Source organism: Populus trichocarpa, chromosome 2 (genome assembly GCF_000002775.5).
Source record: "Populus trichocarpa isolate Nisqually-1 chromosome 2, P.trichocarpa_v4.1, whole genome shotgun sequence".
Taxonomy (NCBI): domain Eukaryota; kingdom Viridiplantae; phylum Streptophyta; class Magnoliopsida; order Malpighiales; family Salicaceae; genus Populus; species Populus trichocarpa.
Genome location: NC_037286.2, coordinates 10972033 through 10998161, shown reverse-complemented (window position 1 = coordinate 10998161; position 26129 = coordinate 10972033). Strand labels below are relative to the sequence as shown.

Sequence of the window (26129 nt, the reverse complement as noted above, 5' to 3'; positions counted from 1 at the left end):
ATTCATAATAATTTTTTTTATCTATTATATTACCCATATAATAAAATGGTGTTACAATTCCAATTATCATTCCAGTATTATAATGAGCCATTTTCAGGCTATGTATGGTTACTCTTCACCAAATACAGAAATGGCATTACCAGAGACGGCAGCACACGTGAATAAAAATAGTTAAGTATCGTAACAGAATCAGTTAGTTAGTTGGTATAGTAGTAGTGATAAGAAAATGATGTAAAGGCTACTGCGAAGAAGGCGACGGAGCTTATCCTGGTGGTCTCAACGAAGAAGCAGAGTTCGTCGAGGGGCAGAGACGACGGCAATAAATCAAGAGTGGGGAGAGCTTATCGGCTTTAATTTTTATTAAGATTGAGTTTACTTTTTTTGTAACAACAGATTATCTTCAATTTCGTAGAGCTATTATCCAAGAAGTTCCTGTATTGAGTGTTTTTACTGAATTTATATAACATTAACAATATAGAACTCTGCAATGAACTTGTGCTTTCACCATTACAGGACACTTTTGATGCTAATTGAAACCACTATTATGGCGAACTCCACATTACTAGGACGAAAAGAGAGGCCTTCAGACTCCCAACTTATAGGACACGCCTGTCTGAGAAATCCATGAGCTCCCCTTTATGAACTTATTCACGGTAAAAGGGCTAGCCTCCTTCCAACTTTTAAACACGTGAAAGCCAGGCCATTTTGCCCTGTGTTCTGTAGATGCACCACAGCCTATGTTGTTATACTCTGCATAAAACAATGTATTAAGATGAACACTGCCGTCCCATGGCAACCACCCTGCTGGATCAATAAAGCCATCAATGTCCGTCTCAAAAATCACTGTCCTGGAATACTTTCTCCATGGCCTGCCTAGGAAAGTAGGGATGTTTTTGACGCCAATAAAATCCGGGGCCGGCCTAATACGCGATCCTTGAATAGAAATCCCTGTGTTTTCATCAGGGCCTTTTCTTCCCTGTGCAACTATCACGTTCTTTTGGTTTTCATTTGGTTTTCTTACGAAGATGTCGCAATTTTGCAAAACCACCGCAGCATTGCCAAATATGAAATCGATAGTGCCATATATATGGCAGTCGCGATAAAATTGCCTTTTGGATCGTACATAGAGTGTGTTTTGGTAACCCTTGAAGCTACAACGATAAACAACCGACTGCTCTGAACTCACCATTAGTGCCACTGCTTGGCGTCCGTCGGGGCCTGCTGTGTTTTCAAATGTCATGTCTCTAGCCCAAAACCCATCTGCATGTACACCTGCACAAAATAGGAGATCCATTAGTAATTAAAATCTTAAAATTTGATATCTATATTATTGTTGAAACAGGGCTCGATCTCAACTCTCAGCGCTTGAAAAGACAAAAAACAACAACAAATTGCACAATCTGAAATATATGCTCCGCTTTCAATGATCTTACCGAATGTAGCTGTCTCGTGCGTGGCATATCCATCGCGTTTAGCATTTCTGTTGCCTGTGACAATGGTTCTATCAATGCCATCGCCCACAAACATCAATTTTTCCATGTTTTTCTTAATTACCACTTTCTCATTGTACACCCCTGCTTTAACGTAGACTATCACCCTTTGGTTTCTCCGGTTACCACCCGTTTTGTCAAGTGCAGCAAGGGCATCATTGATTGTTTTGTGTGTACCAGAGCCATCCTGTGCCACCACGTAGTCCGCCTTCGAATTTGCTGGATTCCATGATGTCAGAAGTTTCCCGTTTGGTTTTCCTGAAATGCAAAATCAGAAAAGAAATTTAATCCCCAGCAAAATTTTTGGAACTTGGGAGAATTTTGGCGTCTTTTGAAATTGCTTTTGGCATAGAGTATAACAATAAAATAAATGAGGTATTTGTTAATTAGGAACCTTAATTATCATTAAAAAAGAAAAAAAAGTTCTGTGAACGGGGCCTTATACAAGTGAAATAGCCATATTAAGATATACTTACTCCTTTTCAGCCCTTTACCGGACTTCACATTGAAAGCTAGAGCTTCACTAGCTTGATCAGTTTGGCTTCGGAAGTTTTCTGATTTCTCCAATTCTTGATGGCAAAAGGTAGTGGTGGCTGCTATGACCAGAAGGAGGAAAATGGTGGCAGTACTAGCACTAGACATTTTTGTTTAATTTGAAGATCGATCTATATATGTGATGCATATATATATACAGCTAGGGGAAGAAGCAAACATGTTGCTTTTTTTTTTATCGTAACATTTTAATATTAATTATGATATTTATTTAGATTAATTACAGATAATAAAAGCAGAAGAGAGGTAAAGAGGTTCCTAAAAGTTTTGCTAAACTAAATGAATTAATTAAGATCTTAAACAAACGGAAGAGCTAAATTGAAAGATACAGACATCCAGATGTTAACAAGCGATGAATTTCCTGATAAATCTTGAAGTTATTGCTCTCTCTCATGAACTATGACTTTTAGTGTAAAAAATCAAGAAACTCTTCACAGATTTTTCTTAGAAAGTCTAACTCATCATAATGAGTTCTCAAGGAAACAACTAAGTGATTTTGTTTTTGATAGGCAAATACATTAAAGCATGAAGAAGGAAAAACTAACAACCCAAAAGGGTCAGAGAAAAGCTGATATAACATAAACAAAATTGTCATGCAAGGGCACGAACATAACCCCACAGCAGAAATTAGCAATAAGTAGAGATCTATCCCTTGCCAAAGCCTTCCACAGGTACGCATCCAAAGATGATTTTCTTTATCCATAGACTTTATATCCCTCTGAATTTCAATGCATCTTGTCCCCACATAACAGAGTCCTGAGGCATGGAAATCTCCATGAAGATTTAATCAGTATCAAACAATAAACACTCAATTATTTTTATTCTTGGAGGGAGTAAGTTGTCGAAGCCGACCCACCAATTCGGAAGCTCCGTTAACACCTTATTTAGCGAGTGCATCTGCCATATGGTTACCCTCCGTCGTAGTGTGCGAGTATTTTACAAAACCCAAAACTAAAGAAAATCTAACGGCAAGTATGAAGAGCTGATGCAGTTTCTCCACGGGGTGTTGGATTCATTAGACATCCAATCAATCGCATTAGCTGAGTCTGATTCAATTATAATACTCTTCCCTATAAACTCTTCTCTGGTGGATGATAGTTCCAGTGCTTTAATCAACTCAAGCAGCTCAGTTTCATTAGATTCTTTTATTCCAACAGACATAGAAAACATACATTGCACCACACCCTTATGATCATGAAGAACACCTCAACGCCAGCAGGTCCAGGCTTTCCAATAGAAGATCCATTCACATTCCATTTAAGGCCATGAAAAGCAGGTGGAGACCACGTAACAAGAGGTCTAAGACCCTTAAGATTTGTCCATCTAACCAATCCATCAGTAGATAAAAGCAAATCCAGGGCACAATAAGGAAAGTCAGGAGAGAGAGCTTTTAACCACACATAGAGTCTGGTTAAAATAAGAAGAAATAAAGAACCAAAATCTTGCTCTTTTAGATTAAAAATCAATTCATTTCGGGAAAGCCATAATGACCCGACAGTAGCAAAAAATAACATGAACCATACCTTCTTCTGAAATTTCCCTTCAACGAGGACTTCCCATTGTTGTAGCAAGTCAGATAAGCTATTTGGACAACACTAGGATAAACCCCACCATTCAATGAATTTAGCCCAAATTCTCCAGCGACTATGAAAATGTATAAGGAGATGTTCCACAGACTCTTCTGACAGAAGACGAACTGGACAAACTGCATCCACAACACCACCAATGCCCCTTCTAGCTAAAATTAACCCCTTCGGCGTTGATTCTGTTGAGAATTTCTAACCAGAGACTACCTCTAGCCTTAACCTTGTCCATGACTCCATGGGTAGATTAAAAGTCATTTTCAATTTATGAATACTAGAGACCTTATCTTTCCATAATCCTGTATCAGAACTCCTATATCTCCAAAGCCACTTGAACAACAAAGCTTTATTTTTATCCAAAATGGAACATATCCCAAGACCACCCTGACATTTTGAAAGTACCACCGAAGCCCATTTGACACTACACATTTCTGTACCCCCCTCCTTCCCAGACCACAAAAAGAATCGAATCTGTCTTTCAATTTTAGCTAAAATCTTTAAAGGAATAGGGAATAAAGACAGATAATATATGAGCAGGTTGTTTAAAACATATTTAAAGAGACACACCCTCCCACCAATTGACAAGTGTCTTCCTTTCCAAGCATAAGGCCCTGAGATGATTCTACTGATTACAGGTTTTCACATAGAATATTGAAAAGAAAAGGTGATAGAGAATCACCCTGTCTCAAACCTTTTCCCATCTTGAATTCCTCAGAAGGAGAGCCATTCACTAGTACTGAGAGCTCAACTGTCGAGACATATGGATTAATCCAGCCCCTTCATCTAGAACCAAAACCTATACAAGCCATAAATTCATCCAGGTATTCCCAAATTACAGAATCAAAAGCCTTATGAAAGTCGGTTTTGAAGAGGTAGCTCTTTAACCTTTTTTTATTTATTTAAATAACTTGTAACTTCATTAGCAATGAGCGCACTATCCAGTATCTGTCCTCCCCTGATAAAAGCATTCTAATTTGACCTAGCAACTTTAGGAATAAGAGTGATGAAGGGGTTGTTTATGCCTTTTGGTAACAGGCCTGATGTGTAGAAATCAGCACCATGCTGTAAATGTCATTACCGATTGTATCCCACGCTTTCTTAATAAAAAAAAAGAAAATGATTCCATCAGGTGCAGGTGCTTTATCGCCATCACATTCCCAGATAAGATAGCATCTTTAACTTCCTCAAAAGAGAAAGGGTTCTCAAGAGCAGCAACATATTGTGGTGACAGCTTCTTGAACAACAGATTTGAGCATGATGGTCTGATCCTTTTTTCATGACAACAAAGACTTTTGTAGAACATTGCCACTTCCTTCTTCATCTCCAATGGCTTTGAGACAGTTCTTCCATTAATAGATAAAGAGAGAATAACATTCTTCTCCCTTCTCATAGCTGCAGATAAATGAAAAGATTTTGTGTTTCTATCCCCAAGTTTGCACCATTGAACTCTACATAAGACGAGTTGACACAAAAATTAGAATGATTCCATATGCACAGAACTCCTCCAGATAAACCCAACGAAGGTACAACATATATATATACCAAGACCTATGTTCTCGTCCCCAAACAGCATTAACAATTTTCTCATCCACGATTTCTAATTTAGTCTCCAAAACACAAATAAAGTCGATATTATTCTTTCTAATTACATTTCTCAAAACTCTCCTCTTGTCCCTACCACCCAGACCACATACATTCCAAGCTAGCATACTACCCATAAGAAAGAGAATAAAACACCCATACTTAAGAGAGCTCTTAGTGTTCACTAACACAGTTACACTTCTTCTCCCATTCCACCCTTGGGATTTCCATTGAAAAGATCTTGAATTCACCAGTACCTTATCTTAAGTTAAATTTTAAAATTATAATAATAATTATATATATAGGGATGAACAATGTTTTCACCTTGTCTTTCAGTTCTGTGTTTTAATCATCGAGCCCCCGTAATGAAGATTTAGTCAGTACCCTGCATAAAAGTTATGGACAAGGTGTTGGAATTGTGGAGTGATCCAACTAGCTGCGAGACAGGTTGCCTCTTTGTGCATAAACCATCTCTGAACCTTCGGATTCCTTCGGTTAATTTTGACCTTACCCTCATGCAAAATAGGATGAACCCCAGTAATGAAATGGACCCATTTGGCCAATGGGGTGAAACCACATGATTATCGTACATGACTCGTGTGCCTCATGGAGAAAATCCAATCACAAGGTGACACCTACCCCCTTCCACACTAGGAGGAATGGAGGTTTTGGGAATCTGTAGTCACCCCTGTAGACGACGACTATAGTCCCAATTCACAGTTAAGATAAAAGCATACAAGGATAATAATATATTCTCAACCTGTAGGTGAAAAGCTTTTTTAAAAATTAATATTTTGAAAGGTTGCAAATCTTAAACAAATTTAATGGCGCAACCTTTTTTTTTAAAAAAAAAAAATTGTGTTCGACCAGCTCGGATCGGTGCAATTTTGTTGCGCCAATATGACTTGCGCGACCTTGTTTTTTTATTTTGTGTGACGTCATTGGAAGTGATACTATCCTTCCAAATGTGCCCTCAAAGTGGGTTCTGGTAATTAAAAAGAAAAGAAACGAGATTCTATTTTCTCAGAGTGGTCCCACTAATAAAAAAGGAAAGAAAAACTTGAATGGGCTGTCAGCCTGCAGATAAATATTGGGAGTAAATCATTTGTTTATTGTGAGCACATAATCAACCAGCTATATATATATATATATATATATATATATATATACACACGAGATGACATGCCCGCGCGCTGCCGCAGGCTTATAAAACAAATGCACTTGATAGTGTTATAATTGTGAACCAGCGCTAGATAAGTAATAGCAATTAAAGGTATGATGGAACAAATATTTCATGACGAAAAAAAAGTTGTGTTGGCGATCCAAAATTTAGAGACTGAACAAAATGATTTATAGCAATTCACAGTGTTTTGTGATGAAAGATACAGTGCTTTCGCCACATGATTTAGCTTTTCAGTTAATAAAAAGAATTACAAAGCTAAATTCTATACCAACTTAATATTAAAAAAAAAACCAACAAAGATAATTTTGGAAGGAAAAAAACCCATGAGAAAAAACGTTGTAGCAATTGACAATGTTTTGGGAGGAAAACTATAACACTTTTCCCAATAAAATAAAATAAAAAAACATTTAGAGAAACATTGTAACAATCCATAGTGTTTTGTGAGAAAAACTACAACGCTTTCCTCATATGATTTAGTTTTATTGTAATTATAATTCTTAACCAACTCAATATTAAAAAAAGAAATCGACAAAGATAATTTTGGAAAAAATCATAAAAAAATCACATGGGAAAACACTGCAACAATTCACAGTGTTTTAAAGAAGAAAAATTACAAAGTTAAATTCTTAATCAGCTCAATATTAAAAAAAATTGATAGAGACAATTTAAAAAAAATAACAAAACAAACACCAAAAAAAAGAAAAAAAAATCATGTTGGAAACACTGTAGCAATTCACAGTGTTTTGTGATAAAAGCTACAGTGCTTCCCCACATGATTTAGCCTTATTTGTAATGACTTGTAATTGTAATTCACAAACAACTCAATATTAAAAAAAATAATTAAAAAGGATAATTTGAAAAAAAATTATAAAAAAAACCATATGGGAAAAAACACCGTAGCAATTGACAGTAATTTTCAAAAAAGTTATAGTACTTTCCTCGCATATTGTAACTGTAATTTTTAACCAGCTCAATATTAAAAAATAAAATAAAATAAAGATAATTTTGGAGGGAAAAAAACCATGCGGAGAAACACTATAGCAATCAACAATGTTTCAAAGAAAAAAATTACAAAACCAAATTCTCAATCAGCTCAACATTAAAAAAAAATCGACAAATATAATTTTGAAAAATAAAGAAATAAAATAGAAAAACTAAGTGGAAAAACATCGCAGCAATCCACAGTATTTAAAAAAAATTACAAAGTAAAAATTTAAACCAGGTCAATATTTAAAAGGTAAAATCAACAAAAAATAATTTTGGAAAAAAATAAAAAAATAAGAAAAAATAAGAAAGTTGAAAAAAAATAATTTTGCAAAAAAAAAGAGAGGAAAAGTTAGCAAAAAAAAAAAAAAAAAGGAAAAACACTATGGATTACTGTTGTAATCCATAGTGTTTTGTGTGTGGGGGAACAGTGAATCCCCCACACGGTTTAGTATATTTGTTAATAGTAAAATAATTTTCTTTAATCAAATTCTAAATAAAACCTCTTCCAAATTAAATCTTTATGTGTGAGGCAAACCATATGGTTGATGGTTTTGGAAAACAAAGTGTGACCAGAAGTTGTGAATGTGTGGTATGGCTTTGATCTTCCAGGTTTATGTACTCCATAATTAATTACTTAATTTGCTAGGCAATTCAAGAAATTTGTTTGTAGCAGATTATCTAGCTATGATATATCTCACATTACTGCTTCAATTCCCCAATTTCTATCACGACTACATAGCGCTGATCATTTTCGGTTCGGTTCTGTTTTTATAAAAAAAAAAAAATTAAATCGAATTTTTTTTAAAAAAACCGAAACCGGTTCAAACCGACCGGTTTCGGTTAGGTTTTTTAGGACAAAAACCAGTTCAAACCGGTTTGGCTCGGTTTTTTCAGTTTGGCTCGGTTTTTTCCGGTTTGGGTTCGGTTCGGTTTTTTCAGTTTTAGGCTTATAAAACCGAACCGAAACGGTCGGTTTTTTCAAAATTTTAATCGGTTTTTTTTTCACGGTTCGGTTTTTTCGGTTATTTTTTTTTTCCAGTTTTCTCAGTTTTTTGGTTTTTTTACTCACCCCTACAACTACATCACACACACACACACACACTTGTAATTTCTTAGCATGGTCAATCGACTGCGGGTACCATCTATTTAGTATAGTTTTAGTTTGTAATAATTTTCCCTTGTAGAAATAAATGGAGAAATCACAGAGCTATCGCAGTTGCATTTGCATTACTATATTCATTGGAAAATAATACATAATAATAAAAAGTTTTCCTTCTCTCCTTTCGTTTTGACATGTACTTCACTAGTATTCTTTTGCACCAGTCTTTGAATACATGAAACTCTAATCTGATGGACATAAATGAACTTGTTTCTTGTGCAATTATACGTTTAGTGCTGGAGGGAGCTCTTAATTCAGTACGAAATTCTAACTTGTAAAATTAAGTGGTCAAGGAAATAATTCGCAACGAATTAAAGGGTTTGCTGAGAGAATTTGTTGGTCAAAAAGGGTAAAGCGTAGCAATTCAATATGAATTTGATGACTAACTAATTGATGTATGATCATCCATGGTTTAGATCTGTGGCGCTGCCGAGTTTTGAATGATGATGCTGTTCCTGTCTATGGATAAGGATGATGATCAGGAAGTCAAACTCCATTAATAATGTTTAAGTCGTTGACACTGTTTTTTCATCATGGAGATTATGATGTTCCAACTTACGTAATCATGCAGTCAATGCACTATATTCCCCCCTTAAAACGACAATCGTAGCTCATCAAGACAAGAGAGTTCTGCTTGTATTTGTATATCTCTGGCTGCATCGTCTAGTCGCTATGGAGAGAAAAGCATGTAATTTTTTAAAAAAGGACGCAGGAATATATATATATATATATATATATATATATATATATATATATATATATATAATTGCAAGGAAAGTGACTCTCGTGTTCGCACAAAGAGCTAAGCTCACAGTCCTTGATTTTTTTAATAAAATGATTTAGTTAAGCATATTATTGAAATATTTAAACATCCCCATTTCCCTGTGTGTATACAGACAAAAAGGATGATGATGAAACTCACACCACATTTATTCCCTTTTGAACCAAGGATGATCACTACAAATCATTCAGAAATCAGCTTAATTATTAATTTTGACAGAAGATTTCAAACCAAAATAATATATTTGCAAATTGCACATAAAAAATTTCTTATTTTAATAACGTGAACAACCGCCAAAATTATTGAGCATCGGATGATAGTTATTATATCTCCACCTTCAAGACTTTCGTTATTGAAAGAGTCCTCTTTCACGTTAAAAGAAGAAGAAGATGATAAATATATCTTTCTAGCCTGGTTTCAAAACATAGTTTTGAAACCCAGTCCGGCGGGTCGATCCGGAACCCGGCCGATCTGGGGCTGAAATCGGACCAGGTTGAAGAAAAACAAGGGAAAGAAAAACCCGGTGTGACCCGGCTGACCCGACGGGTTGAGCCGGCGACCCGGTAAGACCCGGTTGCAAACCTGTTGACTTTTGTTTTTTTGTTTTACTAAAACAACATCGTTTTGATTTTTTAAAACAAAAACTAACCCAGCTGACCAGGTGATCCGGTCAAGACCTGAAACCCAGGCCTTGGACCGGGCCGGCCACGGGACCAGATGTTAAAACTATGTTTCAAAGTGTTATAACAAGAAAATAAAAATGAAGGATAATAATTACAGAATATATAATTAATATACTAAAATAACTTCTTCCAAAAAAATAATATACTAAAATAATGGGGTGTTTTTTTGTGGATTCATTGTTCACTCCCTCGTATTTTGATCCTGAAAATTATATTTTTATCTTGAAAATTAAAATTAAAACTATTTTCATTCTCTCTTATCAATCATTTAAGTTGGCTGGGGAAGGAATTAGAAAAATTCATGTTAGTCCACCACCCGTTTCTGATCAATATTTACCATTATGCTTCCTAATAAAAAACGCATAACTAGTTTTTAATTAAATGATCATAAATTTATTATTAATATACTTAATGTATCATAATCTTGTTTTATTATTACATAAATTTAAAAGCTTTATAATTACACTGTGGGCTTTCAAGAAACCATAAAAAGATCCTTTTTATTTTTCTTCTTGCAACATAATTACAATAATTAAATGCTGAGAGGACTGTACGTTGCAACTTGCAACTTCGGCCCCCTAACCCATGGTTTAAAGCAGCTAGCAAAACTATTCTAACAAGCCACCGTTTTGATTTGTTTACCCAAATTAATTAATGCATATATAATATATATAGTTAATTAATCTTGAAAAGGATGGGCAGAATCGTTGACTAGTAAGGGACAGTATGAGCCATCTCAAATGGTAACTGCATCTCCGGCCTATCTCCTTATCTCCATCCGCGTAGGAGAACACCGAATTCACGAGCTGGTGTTCTTCTCTTTTCTACTCTCTCTGTGTGAAATTAATCACTGGATCTCATAATGAGCTCATGAAAACCCAAATATATGCGTTATATATTAATTCGAAAGAAATGTATGAATTTGATGTGTTTGGGACCTAACATCTGATCACTCCTTACAAGAATACGAGGAGGACGAGATACCAACCAAGACCAGCCAAGTTCATTTCCTTGAGTGAGCCGTCCTTGTGCATGGATATCTCTTTCTTTATTTATTCTTCAAAATTATTACCAAACAGTAGCGGAGGATTTACACTGGTTTATACTTTACTTCGTTTGAATAATGAGCACTGCATGCAAAAGAAATTTTCAATAACGCGTTTTTTGTCTAGTCAAACACAAACTAAAAATTCACAGGAGGGACGACAGGGACCGGTATACCAATCCTCATCAATTTATACTTACATTTTATTCTTTAGGACTTATTCTATATTAACAGTCTGTTGCTTCCATATCATCCATATTTTTTCCTCGTCGAAATTAATTAGGTTCACGGATACAAGGATATTTTGTCAAGAAAGAAGGCTGTACCCATTGGTTATTACGCGACCAAGCCAACACTCAGCTTCTATATAAGGCAGTTAATTTAGAACACGAATCCACACAAACTCATAAGCCCTAAACCTTCTAAACTTGCCACCCAATAACTTCAATAAGCCATTTCTATGGCTGCTCGGATTGTGCTAACGTATTTTCTTGTGCCTTTTCTACTCTCCTCAACCATTGTGGGGTATAATTCCGATGAGGTAATGTCTTGGTGTAGCAAGACACCTAACCCACAACCATGTGAGTATTTTTTAAGCCATGACCATAGAAATACCCCCATTACACATGAGTCCGATTTTCTCAAAATCTCTATGCAACTAGCCTTAGACCGTGCCATGCAAGGTAAAGTCAACACTTATTCCCTAGGCTCGAAATGTAGAAATGGGCTTGAAAAGGCTGCATGGGAAGATTGCCTTGAGCTCTATGAAGACAGCATTCTTTGGCTCACCAAAACCACTAGCAGCAAGTGCACAGACTATGATGCACAAACATGGCTCAGCACGGCTCTAACCAACCTAGAAACGTGCCGAACCGGGTTCACTGAATTCGGGATGACTGACTTTATTTTGCCTTTGATGAGTAATAATGTGTCCAAGTTAATTAGCAACACTTTGGCTATTAACAAGGTACCATACAGTGAACCTAGTTACAAAGAAGGGTTTCCTTCCTGGGTCAGACCTGGTGACCGGAAACTCTTGCAATCATCTTCACCAGCTTCTCAGGCAAACATTGTGGTGGCAACAGATGGGTCAGGGAACGTCAAGACCATCAAGGAGGCCATAGATGCGGCATCCAAAAGGTCAGGGTCAGGGAGGTATGTAATATATGTGAAAGCAGGGACATACAATGAAAACGTTGAGGTGGGAAAAAAGGTGAAGAATGTTATGTTTGTTGGTGACGGTATAGGGAAGACAATTGTCACCGGTAGCAAAAGCGCTGGAGGAGGTACTACAACTTTCAAGTCAGCTACTTTTGGTGAGTATCCCTAATCAATTAATTTGCTTAATAAATTAATTAAGATTTTAATTCAACCATGCTGGGAATTAATGGATCTGACTATATATATAGCTGGAAAGCTTTGTTACATAGATATTGCTTCTAGTTAAGGTGACACGGAGGCAAAAAAAAAAGGGTTAACTGGGGGCAAGTTTTGAACTTGGATGTATAATATATATATATATCCTTGCTAATTAAGTAGGAAAAAATTGTAGAACAAAGCTTTAGCAACTAATTATTGGGATTTTATACTTAGCGTTCTTAAGGTCAATCCTAGAAAAAAAAAAGTAGAGGGAAATCAAGAATTATGATTATCCCTATTGTATAATATAACTCTCATTTGACTAAAAATAAAAAGAAAAAACCAAAATGGAGGAATATAAAATTTTTAGATTGAATAAGTATTTGGGTTTGTTTAACTTGAAAAAAATATTTAATTGATATTATTTTTAATATTTTTTTTTATGTATTGATGTAAAAAACAAAATAAAAAATTTTTAAAAAATTATTTTTTTAAAAAAATCTTACCTCGTCGTTACCTAACACACAAGTAAAATATTATTTTACTAACATTTCACACCCATGAAATACCTCGAAAAGTTTTTGAATATAGAGAACATGACCTTTGAAACATATTTAGTCTTGCGGATGTCATCTCGAAAGCGACAAAATGGATAACTTTTTGGAGCCTGTCTATCATACTAGGGACCGTATACATAGGTATCTACATAGGTTTGGATGGTCCTTGATTCCAAGAGGTACGTAGCCAATAGGCTCTGAATTGCTTGAGAGGAAGAAACACAAATATTTTAAGCAATATCAAATCCTCGAAGTCTAAGCTAGCTGGTTCCTCTACTTGGAAAGTCTTATGCTTTTGATAGGGGCAAGCCTAGGGGCCAGCAGAGATTGCCCATATAAAAAAAACAAACATTATCTTCTGCCATCAATCATCATATCTTAAGATTGTTTATTAATTTACAATATAGAGCTAGAGCTGGCTTCTTCAGACTGATACTGAAACTTCAATGCTACTCGATTTTTTAATGATTTGGAAACTTTCTTTAGAAATCCCAGATAGAGATTGCCCAGAAAATTTGGTTCATGATATATTTTAATCACAGTGATTTAACTCCACTAATTATGAGTTAGTCAAGCACTTCATGTACGTGTCCTGAGTTAAGCTTTGCACAAATTGCATGTACGTTTACGTACCATCATGATGCTTTTAAGAAAGTAGTGGGTTTTACTTGGTCATGATATTGATCTCCATGGTAGAATAAAATTAAAAAAGTTTAATTGCAATTTCGCAACCATAATTTGCTCATCAAATATGCTAATTAGACCATCATAACGAACGATTTAGTCATCCTTGTATGTTTTCAATATTAATGAAAGTAATCTACGAAACATTCTAAGTATCATTTTGGATATTCTCAGCCGTGGTCGGAGATAATTTTATTGCTCGGGACATGACATTTAGAAACACAGCTGGTGCCAAGAATCACCAGGCAGTTGCCTTGCGTTCGGGCTCCGATTTCTCAGTGTTCTACAAGTGCAGCTTTGAAGGATACCAGGACACTCTCTATGTCTATTCTCAGAGACAATTCTATAGAGAATGTGACATCTATGGTACCGTTGACTTCATATTTGGCAATGCTGCAGTTGTTTTCCAGAACTGTAACATCTATGCTCGAAGCCCTCCAAACAAGATAATTACGATTACTGCTCAAGGTAGAACTGACCCTAACCAAAACACAGGAATCTCGATTCACAACTGTAGGGTTACTGCTGCTTCCGATCTAAAGCCGGTCCAAGGCTCCGTTAAGACATACCTTGGTAGGCCGTGGAAACAGTACTCGAGGACTGTTTTTATGAAAACCTTCCTTGATAGCTTGATTAACCCAGCTGGTTGGTCGCCATGGAATGGTAATTTTGCTCTCGATACTCTATATTATGGAGAATACATGAATACTGGCCCTGGATCATCTACTGCCAATAGAGTTAATTGGAAAGGCTACCGCGTCATCACTAGTTCAACCGTAGCATCACAATTCACCGTGGGCAGCTTCATTTCCGGGAATAATTGGTTGCCGGCCACCAACGTACCATTCACCGCCGGCCTTTAATTATTCTTTCGAATTATTATATATCTATATAGGGATTGTTATTTAGATATGTTGTTTCTTGGCGTACTAATTTGAGTTTCTTCTGGTACAAAAGAAAATAAATTGCCAGTGTCTGGTTCATATTCAGCCTCTAGTTTTCATTCTTTGTGGAGATTTCAGTAAAGAAATAATTATGATTTTTCATTCATGTAATCATTGTAAATCTGTATTGCAGAGTTTTGGATTTTATCCTGTTGTCTTCTTCTTCTTTTTTTAATCTTTTTTAAGAGTAAGTTGCATTAAAAAACAGAAGAAGTGATCCAGATTTGCTATAAATGTTTATAGAAAGTGGGCCGTCAGAATGACCCAAATACGGATTGATTGAGAGTAAACTTTATAAAAAACAAATGAGATCCATATTGGGCCCATCGTGCAGAAACTGAATTGTCATCGATCATCCAAGATTTTTATCAACATGGGATGGCGGCATGCGTGGAGTTGGCTTCTGACTCAGGAGCAAGGATACCCACAAAATGTTCGAGATCGTTATTCTTGATTCCATTGTTGAGGCCTCGTAGGCATCAAACAGATCAAGGTGTTAATGAACAGAGACTCCGAAATTACTCTGTTCTGTTTTTTCATGCATGCTTCCAAAACCTCAAGATAAATTGTTTCAGAATTTGAAGAAATGCAAACTGAATAGTCAAAACAGGTCCATCTTAGTCAGTCTTACTGAAATAATTAATCTGTCAGGGTTAGAGATGATCTTAATTTGGATCAGTTTCCACACATCAACATCTTCTAGAGCTGATCTAGAAATGCATGGCTTTGTAAATAAGCAAGTAGTCGAGGAATACTGGTGGGTTTTTGTTGGACAGCATGAAGAGAAGGGAATCCAGCAGCTAACACAGAAGGACTTAGCTACCAGAAGATAACACCAACTCCTTTTGTGTAAAAAATCAGTCTATTTAAATAGAGAAAAGTAGAAAACCAATCTCTCTCTCACAGATTTATTAAAACAAACAACAAGGACTTAGCCACCACATGATCACCCTTCAATAATGTTTGTAAGATACCGTATGTCGTGTTCTTCTTAATCTGCATTAAAGATCCAATATCCAATATCATTTATACTTAAAATGAAGATAAAAACGACATGAATTTGAAAGACGGAGAAGAAAATACCCATTACTCTTCTGCAAAAAGAGAGGAGAACGATTAGGATGGCTACACCTGCTAGTATTCCAACAACAATGGCTACTGTTTTTCCCTCATCATCCTCGTTGGAGGAATCTATACGAAACCAAAAGCAATAGAATTAGTCCTCTGCAAACGGCTTGGCAGGAGACTAGATAAAGCTGCCACTACCTCATGACATTGTTCCCTTTAAAGGAATCTATTCTACCATGTGTAATAGATTCCTTTAAAGGGAATCTATTCTACCTCAACAGTGTTGAGTTGGCCTAATCACTGAGAAATAATGGAACACAAACACTCTTTCTTCCTATCCATCAGACTGTTTAACCATGGATAGAAGAGAGGAAGGGCCTAAAAGAAAGCAACCAAGGTGCCCATACACCTTGATGATTTACTTTATTAAAGCAATATTTGCTGACTTCTTGCTTGTGGAAGAATTCAAAAGGTCTTCATTGTCACAACGAATGTTCAGTCGGATCACAAAATGACATAAAGGCAGGAATGGAATACATTGTCACCATACGCAAGTTCTACAGTGCTTTTAGTACAAAGCATTGAGGCATGGTGCCGCCATAGGAGACGACAGTAACAACAGCAAATTCCAGATATCAAATTAATTAGTTGGGGTAGGCTATATAGATCATTTTGTGCTATTTTACGTGATCATATTGTAAATATTTGATTGATGCAGACGAAGTCTCAAGCAAATATTACTATCCAGTTGAAACTTTTACAAAACAAATTTTGCCCTCATTTTCATTACCATTGCAAATGGTTGAATGCCTTTTTCTTTCGTTTTTTTTAACAGAGGGACTGTGTATCTGGTTTACACCGAAGGCATGGGAGAAGGCAGCCTGAATCTACGATTGACGAATAAAAAACAAAAGCTCTTGTTCTTTGTTTTTACTGAAAAATGGCACCTTACTACTTTTGGAATAACATTGGCTGTGTAGCAGTGCTATGTTGCATTAAAAATAATGTTGCAATAATGATTTTTTAAACAATGATTCTGTGACTTAACTGAATAAGTTGGTTTTATTTTAATTAAATAAAAAATAATAATAACAATAAAATAGATCAAATTAAAAAAAAAATAACAATAACCTGACAAAACAAAATATTTTTGTAAAAGAGGACAAACAATGGAGCTCATATCTTAGCTCATTAAACAATGATTTTTTAAAAAACAAATCCCTTACTTGAATAAAATAAGTTGGTTTTATTTTAATTAAATAATAAAAAAAGTAATAACAACAAAATAAACCAAATTAAAAAAATAATAATAACGATGACCCGACAAAACAAAACATTTTTGTAAAAGAGGACAAACGATGGAGCTCGAATCTTAACCCATTAAATACCTAATGATAAAATTGGGTAAAAAAAATAGCTCGAGTCAATTAAGTTATCATGACAAGCTTGTAACTTGAGGGATAAGGGGTGAGCCAACCCAAGTTAACCTGCCAAACTCGTGGCCTCGATCATGAGATTGAGATAACTCAGTAGAAAAGAAAATTTAAAAAATCACAAAACTAAAAAGAAAATAAGTTTTAAAAAAACAATGTCAATTACCGCGTTAACCATTTAGAGAAATACTGTAGCAATCCATAATGTTGTGTGAGAAAAACTACAATGCTTTCCCTATATGATTTAGCTTTATTGTAATTATAATTCTTAACCAACTCAATATTAAAAAAAAATCGACAAAGATAATTTTGAAAAAAATCATAAAAAAATTATATAGGAAAATACTGCAACAATTCACAGTGTTTTAAAGAAAAAAAAATTACAAAGCTAAATTCTTAATCAGTTCAATATTAAAAAAATCAAATCGACAGCGACAATTTTAGAAAAAAAAATAACAAAAAAAACACCAAAAAAAAGGAAAAGAAATTATGTTGGAAACACTGTAGTAATTCACAGTGTTTTGTGATGAAAGTTACAGTGCTTCCCCACATGATTTAGCCTTATTTGTAATGACTTGTAAATTTGTAATTGTAATTCTCAACAATATTTTGTGAGGAAAGCTACAATATTTTCCCCACATGATTAAACTTTATTACAAAGTTAAATTCTCACCAACTCAATATTAAAAAATAAAATTCGATGAAGATAATTTTAGAAAAAAATATTACAAATAAAGAAAACACAAAAGAAACTGAAAAAAAACCATGTGAGGAAAAACTGTATCAATCCATAGTGTTTTGTAAGGAAAAACTTGTATTTACTTGTAATTGTAATTCTTAACCAACTTAATATTTAAAAAATAAAATTGACAAAGACAATTTTAGAGAAAAACATAACAAAACAGAAAAAAAACCATGTGGGAAAAAACACTGTAGCAATCCATTGTAATTTGCGAGGAAAGTTACAGTGCTTTCCTCACATATTGTAACTGTAATTTTAATCAGCTCAATATTAAAAAATAAAATAAAAAAAGATAATTTCGAAAAAAATCATAAAAAAAAACAAAAACAAAAAAAAACCATGCGGAGAAACACTGTAGCAATCAACAATGTTTTAAAGAAAAAAAATTACAAAACTAAATCTCAATCAGCTCAATATAAAAAAATAAAATCGACATATATAATTTTAAAAAATTAAAAAATAAAATAGAAAAACTATATGAGAAAACACCGTAGCAATTCATAGTATTTTAAAAAAAAAATTACAAAGTAAAATTTATAACCAACTCAATATTTAAAAAGTAAAATTAGCAAAGAAAAGTGAAAAAAAAAAAAAAAAACATGAAAAGAAGAAGAAGAGAGGAATGCACTTTGGATAGTTTCCCCGCACCATTTAGATGCACGTATAATTCCTCCTCAATTAGCATTTGTTAATGAAGAAAAAAAGTAAGCATGAATCAAACCTGAAGTGAGATCATAGTAACCAGATGCCCAGTAGCGAGCATAACACTGACCCAGGTACACATCTGCTGCTGCAGATCCACATAGATTCTTCAACTGCCCAACAGCATCCGCGAGACAAGAAGAGCAATCACTAGAGCTCAAATCTCCTAAACACTGTGCATAACCTTCTACTGGACCTGAACAGCTAACTTTAAATCCCATAGCTGTTGGCAAGTCAGCAAGAACATCATCTCTACGCCTAAAGAACTCAACATCATTGTCTACACTTTTACTGCACCTTTTGTATTTCAGGTTCGTATCAAGCCTTCCCAAGAAATCAATATGCTCATATCTTACATAGCAAGCTTCAAGTTGCAAAGCAGCACCATAAGAGTATGGACAAACCAAACTTATCTGGTTAACAGCACTTTCAATGCATCTTGAACAATCGGTAGTCTTTAAATCACCCCTGCACTGATACAAGCCATAGCAAATTCCTTCAGGGGGTGATGAGCTTCCATTTCCAATGGCAAAGCTATTGTAAGAAGCTTGAGAAGATGAGCTGACAATTGAAGCTAGAAGGGAGTTATGGTTTTCTTCAAATGGAGAGTTGGGCACATACGTTTCTTGAGAGCAGTCTGCATAGATGAAGATATGAGCTTTGACAAAGTTGTCATAGCTACTGAGAGAAAGGAAGAGAAAGAAGAGTGAAGTGAGTCTCGGAGCCGGGATTGTTTTGTGAGTGGAGTATAAGTGAAGCCTTCTCAACATTTCTTTTATCTTGTTTTTTTCTATGTTGTCCTTCCTTCCTTCCTTTTGTTTTTGTTTTTGTTATGTGCTTTGCTCAGATGGTGAGGGAGTGTGAATGTGGTTGCCTTTTGGATTTCCCTGAATTCTTATTTTCCCACCAAGAAAAGTGCCCATTTGTTCTTCGTGATTTATTTTTGTAAGATGACATCTTCAACTTTTTACTTCATCCTCAATAAAGATCAGCATATACCATTGCTTTTAATTCTTGCCAAGACCTAAAAAAGAAGTTTCTAAACAGTATTATTCTAATTTGATAGTGGGAAAGTTGATGCTGCAGCCAGTCGGGTTGAAATGATGCCTTCTTACAGACTTGGGAAACACTCTGCTTAGCTACATAAGCTATTAACTAACGGCACAACACCTTAGCAGAGATCTGAACTATGGAAACTGCAACAAATTTTAGTATCAGAAATGTGCTCAAACATTTACCTCACCCGATGATCAGTTCCACATGAATCAGAAAACCAAATTAGGGGAATCTATGCAGGAACAACATTTTTTATCTCGAAATGTGACATTTATTTACCTGTTAAGCTTTTCTTGTTCTTGTGCTTGTCTAATTACTTCCGACTTGCCATGTGCACCAGAGTAGATTTATTTGATCTGTCTCGATCATTTCTTTTGGAAAAATAATTGGAACTTTCTTAGAATGGAAGTCCTCTGGGGAAACTCTAAAACAGCCTGCGTTAGTGACCTTTCAGAATTGGAGCTGAACAACATTAGAAATCATGCCACCATCCCTACTCAAGTAGTGAGTTCGATTCCCACGTCCTAAAACTATCACAAGAGAACAAACATATTGATTTTTTTTATAATTAAAACTGCAATCCTATTTCAAAATGTAGTGTTACTCATTCTACTTCATCATTATCGGGATAAGAAAGAGATGAACTTCGATTCCTTAAAAACCAATCTTGATATATAGTTTCAGAATCATATCTTTGCCATTACATGACAACAAACTGGTTAACAGTTTTGCAGTCAGTGAGAATTTTGTAAGATCAACATAAGAATTTCCTTCACCGCATCTGCAAAAAGGAACAAGCAACCTTAAAACACCAAGGAAGACAATTCAATTGTCGGCATATCAGAAATGTTGTCGAATTTGGTGAAAAGATAAGAGTTCTAATATATAGTTGATGCAACACCACAAGAGCAAATCTTTCACCGCTTAAACTAACGCAAAAAAGGTCAAAAAAATCAAACTTGATGCACGTAAGAGGGGAAAGGATCTCTTAGTCTTAGTATTGGCACTGGACACTGGAAACAAAAGTCACTTGAGACCACAGACACAGACAGTATGCAGCATTAACTAAACACTTCAAAAGCATTGAAATCATGAAGTTTTTGCCATAGCATCGCATGGAAAATTAGTTTGGTGCAGCGCAAAGGCCATTAACAATTATGAGTTCCTGGGGAAAAGGAAATGATAATTAAGCACGTATGGAACTTATTGGGAGATCTGTACTGAGGATTTTTCATGGGCCTGCTCACTTACACTTGAGGGCCTACACAAATTGATAAGAGCACAATCTATAATCCAAAAGCTTAGACAATGAGTCATAGGCATCTCAAACTTCTTATACCTAACCTCACGCCGCGATTGGTTCACTCCCGTATGCATTTCAATTTTCTACAAAACCCAATTTTCATGTAACAGGCAATTATTAAATCTGACGAACAGACGCTTTGCCAGTTTCTTCCTCGAAGTAAAGGGACATCATTTACGAAGGAAACAAGGCATAATTAAAACTTTGCACAAACTGATCATGTGTCATGCATGAAACAAATATACACGGATACACCCGAATTGTCTGTACCCTTCTTTCACATAACAATGCAATGTTCATCCACCTCATTTCATTGACATGCGAGAGAGGAAGTAAAACTCCGAATGTATTGCACAACTCTTTTGTTTTTTGTTTTGACTTGTACAAACAGCTTCAAAATGCTAAGAGATGCAATTTTCCTGAACTAGAGCTATGCTAAAAGGGACTATTTTCAAAATTATTGCACACTAAAATGTATTTGCAAAATGCTTTTAAAAATATATTATTTTATAATCAATATAACCAAAAGAAAGCAAATTAAAAAAAAATAATCAACATCAAATTTCAATCAACCAACATTAAAGGGTCCTATTAAAAAAATAATTGATGACAAGAGAGCTAAAAAAAGAAAAAGAACTAGAATTGATACTTTTTCATAAAAAATAAAATGGAATCTATTTTTCCTTTCCGTTTCCCTCACTTTTAATTCCTTGAAAACAATCAAATCAAATCTTTTTCACGTGAGCTTGTTTTTTTAGACTTCAATAACCATATATAAAAAGGTATATAAAATCAATTTAAAATCTTACTCATCACAACATTAAAAGAATAAAGTGAAAATAAAAAAAAATTAATAACTAAAAAAAAAACTAACACGACCCCTAAGAAATTATCTCACAATCCAAAATGGATTGATGAGCTCATTTATTTTTTATTTTAGTTTTTTAATATATTCTTAACTGAATTATTATGTAGTTATTGGGTCTTAAAGGTAGTTATAATTTGATATTATGATGATATGAATCTCAAAAATCATATATAAATCACATGAAAAGATATTTTGCTCATCATTTTAAAATATAAAATCTAAAAGATATATATCTTGAAGGTAGTTATGATTTTATATTAGGATGATATGAATCTCAAAAATCACATATAAATCACATAATAAGATAATTTTACTCATCATTTTAAAATATAAAATCTAAGAGATACGTAAATAAATAAACACACAGCTTTAAAAATACAAAATAAATCATCACTCTATAAATACAAAGCCCAAGTAGATACAAAACTATAATTTGTATAATTTTTGAAATATAAAGGAGTAGGAGACGTTAATGTTATAACTTTTCAAATATGAAGGAGTAAGTTACAATTATATCCAAAACCTAGGGATTAAAGAATAATTCATTTTGTTTTCCCTATGCCCTCAATGGCACGTTGTTCTATCAGTAAACTAACAGGAACATCCTCTGTGATTTTGGATATCATTGGGGCTATTAGTTACGATTGTTCTAGTTGTGGTTGTGGTATCGAAAGTATTTGGTGACAGGTAGTGCTCAAAAGTCTCAAAACCTCCATTTTATAATTATCTTTCAAAATAATTTTTGAAACTTTATAAAAAAAAAAAATACTCATCTTTGTTTATTCTTGAGTATTTTTCTACATAAAGGTATAATAATTACAATTATATTATAAACAAAACTAAAAGATTTGAGGCCGTTAATGTTGCAAAATCTAGACATATCAAATTATAACACGGCCTCTCAATTTTATATTTTTTACTTATTTTATCTCTATAGTTTTATATATTTATTTTTTAATATTAAAATTTATTTTTATTATATTTCAATCTGGAATATAGAGAGAAAAAAAGAGAGAAATTTATTGGGGGGGAAAATAGAAGAAAAAGAAAGGTTTCGGTCAACAATATTTTGACTAAAAAAATATTGGTTTCAATGAATTCTTTTAGAGAGAAGAGTTCAATAAATATGATTTTATCCTTTAATCATTCTAATAAAGCAAATCATAACTAAAATAATTTTTTTTATTCATCTAATATTGAATTTGGGTCTATTAGATGGTGTTAATTTTAGCTAATTTTTAGGTCAAAAATATTGTTGAAATTAAAAAATATCTAATAAGAAATCATTGTAATATATTTAAAACAAAATTTATTTTCAAAAACACCTCACATCACAGTATTTCACAATCTGAGATTCACACTTAGTATCACCACAATATTTCAAAAAATCATTGAAAACGTAACGCTTTGAATGAGTCGTCGTTCATCCTCCAGAATCTTTAATTCATTCCAACACGACCCCGTACATACTCCTCCTGACCACTGCTGGAACGACGACTTACTTTATATAGGGCCTCGTAAATTCCGCTTGGCCCATTTGACCAGTTCAACAACTTGACCAAGCGGCCTTTCTCTTGCCACACTCGCATTTGCTTAAGTTTAGAACCTTGGGCTGAAACTTCATTGGAATGGACAGATTGACCCATTCCCATGCATATTGAGATGACAGCACAACCTCTCTTTCTGCGGCTATTTCCATGAAAAAGCAGGGACCTTTCCAAGCTTGGACGTACCCTTAGAATAGGATTGGATCACAACCTGCTTTTATTTCTATTGCTCCAAATCCTACGGATATTGGCAAATCTTGAGCATGGCAACAAAAAGATTTGTGAGTTTCCTTTCTAATATTGCATGTGAATACTAGACGCAATGCTGAAGATATTTATTGCTTAGGAATGGTTTCAAGTGGTGGGAGCTGAATATTCTAGTTTTTTCATCAACCTCGACAACTATGACCCTTGATGCTGGCCATCCACGCCACAACTGAGAGCCACTCCTTCTGAAACCAAACCACAAGGAAGTTTTTTGGTCATCATGGATATTTTGTTGTGGATATCACAGATACGCGAGAGTAAAATCTTCCAATCCTGGCTTTTTTTGGTCCCCTGGTATTATTTGCTAAGCTACTTCTTCCCTCGTAGACTTGCTGCTTCTCCTTTCTTTTATTGATTCTGCGACATGACTATCATCCTGGAAACGTGATACAGTTCCTTGCTAATTGATAAATTTTACCCTAAGGGTCAATCACATCCATTGGCGAAGCTTCAATATACAGCAAATACACCATTTGGTCCATTTAAGCTGTGGACCTTGACACAGGAAAAGTACTTGTATTTTCCCATAAAGTTGTGGTGGGTGATGCGTAGCGCTCAAGTTGATTTGGATCATAAGATTCTCCACTACACACCAATGGTGATTAATGAAGGGACGGCAGATTATCTATTGCTGCTATTTTTCCCTTTTAATCAAAACTAAACTTTCAGGTGCAAATTGGAAAAACAGAATTGCTCGGATCTTTTGTCCAGTCATGTAGCATTTAGGTATTCATCCTTACCTAAATTCTACCTGAAAACGAACCTTTGAAGGCCCTGCATAACAGAATAATCTCTTGCATTCTTTAGCCTCTCATACTTTACATTTCTATTCTAGATCCCAGCAAGATTTTCATGGCTGCAAAATCTTAACTACAATATTAGGAATCAAGACTTAAGATTTGCAGAGTTAAATGAACCCATCATGCCACCCAAGTCGAGCACGTTACTGTGTCCACTTTGTTGAGGTTTCATGGCCCCAAGGGAATACCATAACTTCAATGCACTGAGCCATCCCTATCAGCCAAAATCCATCTTATTAACCTATGAATAACATTGTCTCGTACAAGAAAAGGTTATCGGAAACTAAGAAATCTTCATTCTAGGCAGCAATCAGTGTGAGCCTGTTAATCAACCAACACTTCTGTCTCATTCTTCAGACAGGTGACTTGAGCTCGCCCTAAATAGAACTAATCAATCTTTGTTGATAACGAAGAAAATATCGTTTCCGTGTTTGCGTGGCATATACACAAACAAAACTACAACTGAAGCATGAAATTGATCAAATCATCTAGTAATTGCACGAACAACTAACATTTGAACATATATAGCATTTTCTCAACATCGAAAGTTCTATCACTGTAAGCGTGTGAAGATTGTTTTTAAAAAAAAAATTTATTTTAAAATGTATTAAAATAATTTTTATATTAATTTTTAAAATTTATTTTTAATAAAACACATTAAAACAATTTAAAACACTAAAAACTATTAATTTAAAATTAAAAAAATCAAGATTTTTATAAAAACCATGTTTACCCACAGCCCAAACTAACTCTTAAGTGGATGGATTATATTATATTATATAATAATCATAACAAATGGAACAAAAATAGCAAGCATCATTCTACTATCACTTTATCCATTGTTATCATCTCCATCAACTCATTGCAACAATCGAAGGACAAACTCTCTATCAATTTAAACGTATAAATATCCATTACAATAAGTATTGGTAAGAAAAGAAAGAAAAAAGAGAGAGAGAAAAAACAATAGTAAAAAACGAAAAAGAAAAAACAAAAGAGCAAACCACTGCCTAAATAAAAATTCCTAACATAATCACCATCTAAACAATATCATCGTCGTCATCATCATTAAAGAAAAAAAAAACCCTTCCTCAATGGTGGTTACGTTTCCACGTCAGCTTCCTTCCACATGACCCCGATTTAATCCGGGTTTGGACCCTCTCAAACTCCGAAAACCGGCAAGGAATGGTAATCCCACCTTGTTGATTAAAACCATATTCCTCTTCTGCTTCTCTTAATAATTCACCAAACAAAGGGTGATTAAAATAAATCAAAGGCACCAAAACTCTATGAAACTCACCATCTTTTTGACCCACATAAACAGCCAAATGCCCTTTTGGTACTGGAACAGGTTTATCACAAACCGGTTCATGACCCACGGGTATATAACCCGACCGGGGTTTTGCACTGCAAATTGATTTAGCTCCTTTTGTTAAACGACGGCCCCAATTGATGATTTTCGATAAGGACTTTGACTTCGAACTGCATGTTGATTCTGATGGGCCTATGGAGTTGCAACCCGGTGGGTGGATCCGCGTCCGACTGAAGATCCAAGTTGAGATCCGGACAAACCGTTTGCCGATCTTGAAACCTCTATTCTTTCTCATCATTTGATATATTAAGAGTACAAGAAAAACCAAAAGAGGAGTTTTTGTGGGTATAAGTGTGCGTTTTACGAATTTTTTTGAGGATGTAAACGTGGTGCTATGTTAGTGTGTGATGGGGATTGAAAAGGGCCATGGGTCTGCTACAGAC

At 34.7% G+C, this 26129-nt stretch overlaps 4 protein-coding genes across 4 annotated transcripts; 1 reads left to right on the top strand and 3 right to left on the bottom strand.

Annotated features, from left to right (window-relative positions):
* Window positions 1–437: 437 nt before the first annotated feature.
* LOC7453961 (probable pectinesterase/pectinesterase inhibitor 36) lies at window positions 438–4184 on the bottom strand. The gene is made up of 3 exons (XM_002301239.4): window positions 1967–4184; window positions 1434–1748; window positions 438–1272 (listed from the first exon to the last, which is right to left on the bottom strand). The coding sequence occupies exons 1-3, from the start codon at window positions 2130–2132 to the stop codon at window positions 584–586; spliced, it is 1170 nt and encodes a 389-aa protein (XP_002301275.3). The 5' UTR covers window positions 2133–4184; the 3' UTR covers window positions 438–583.
* A 7240-nt stretch (window positions 4185–11424) lies between these two features.
* LOC7453960 (pectinesterase 2) lies at window positions 11425–14735 on the top strand. The gene is made up of 2 exons (XM_002302490.4): window positions 11425–12360; window positions 13819–14735. Exons 1-2 carry the CDS (start codon window positions 11505–11507, stop codon window positions 14505–14507), a joined length of 1545 nt encoding a protein of 514 aa, XP_002302526.1. The 5' UTR covers window positions 11425–11504; the 3' UTR covers window positions 14508–14735.
* A 678-nt stretch (window positions 14736–15413) lies between these two features.
* LOC7453959 (plasmodesmata-located protein 8) lies at window positions 15414–19466 on the bottom strand. The gene is made up of 3 exons (XM_002301237.4): window positions 18553–19466; window positions 15672–15779; window positions 15414–15584 (listed from the first exon to the last, which is right to left on the bottom strand). Exons 1-3 carry the CDS (start codon window positions 19301–19303, stop codon window positions 15580–15582), a joined length of 864 nt encoding a protein of 287 aa, XP_002301273.2. The 5' UTR covers window positions 19304–19466; the 3' UTR covers window positions 15414–15579.
* Window positions 19467–25250: 5784 nt separating this feature from the next.
* Window positions 25251–26129, bottom strand: LOC7461707 (auxin-responsive protein SAUR36). Its single transcript, XM_002301236.4, has one exon. It carries the CDS (start codon window positions 25982–25984, stop codon window positions 25466–25468), a length of 519 nt encoding a protein of 172 aa, XP_002301272.2. The 5' UTR covers window positions 25985–26129; the 3' UTR covers window positions 25251–25465.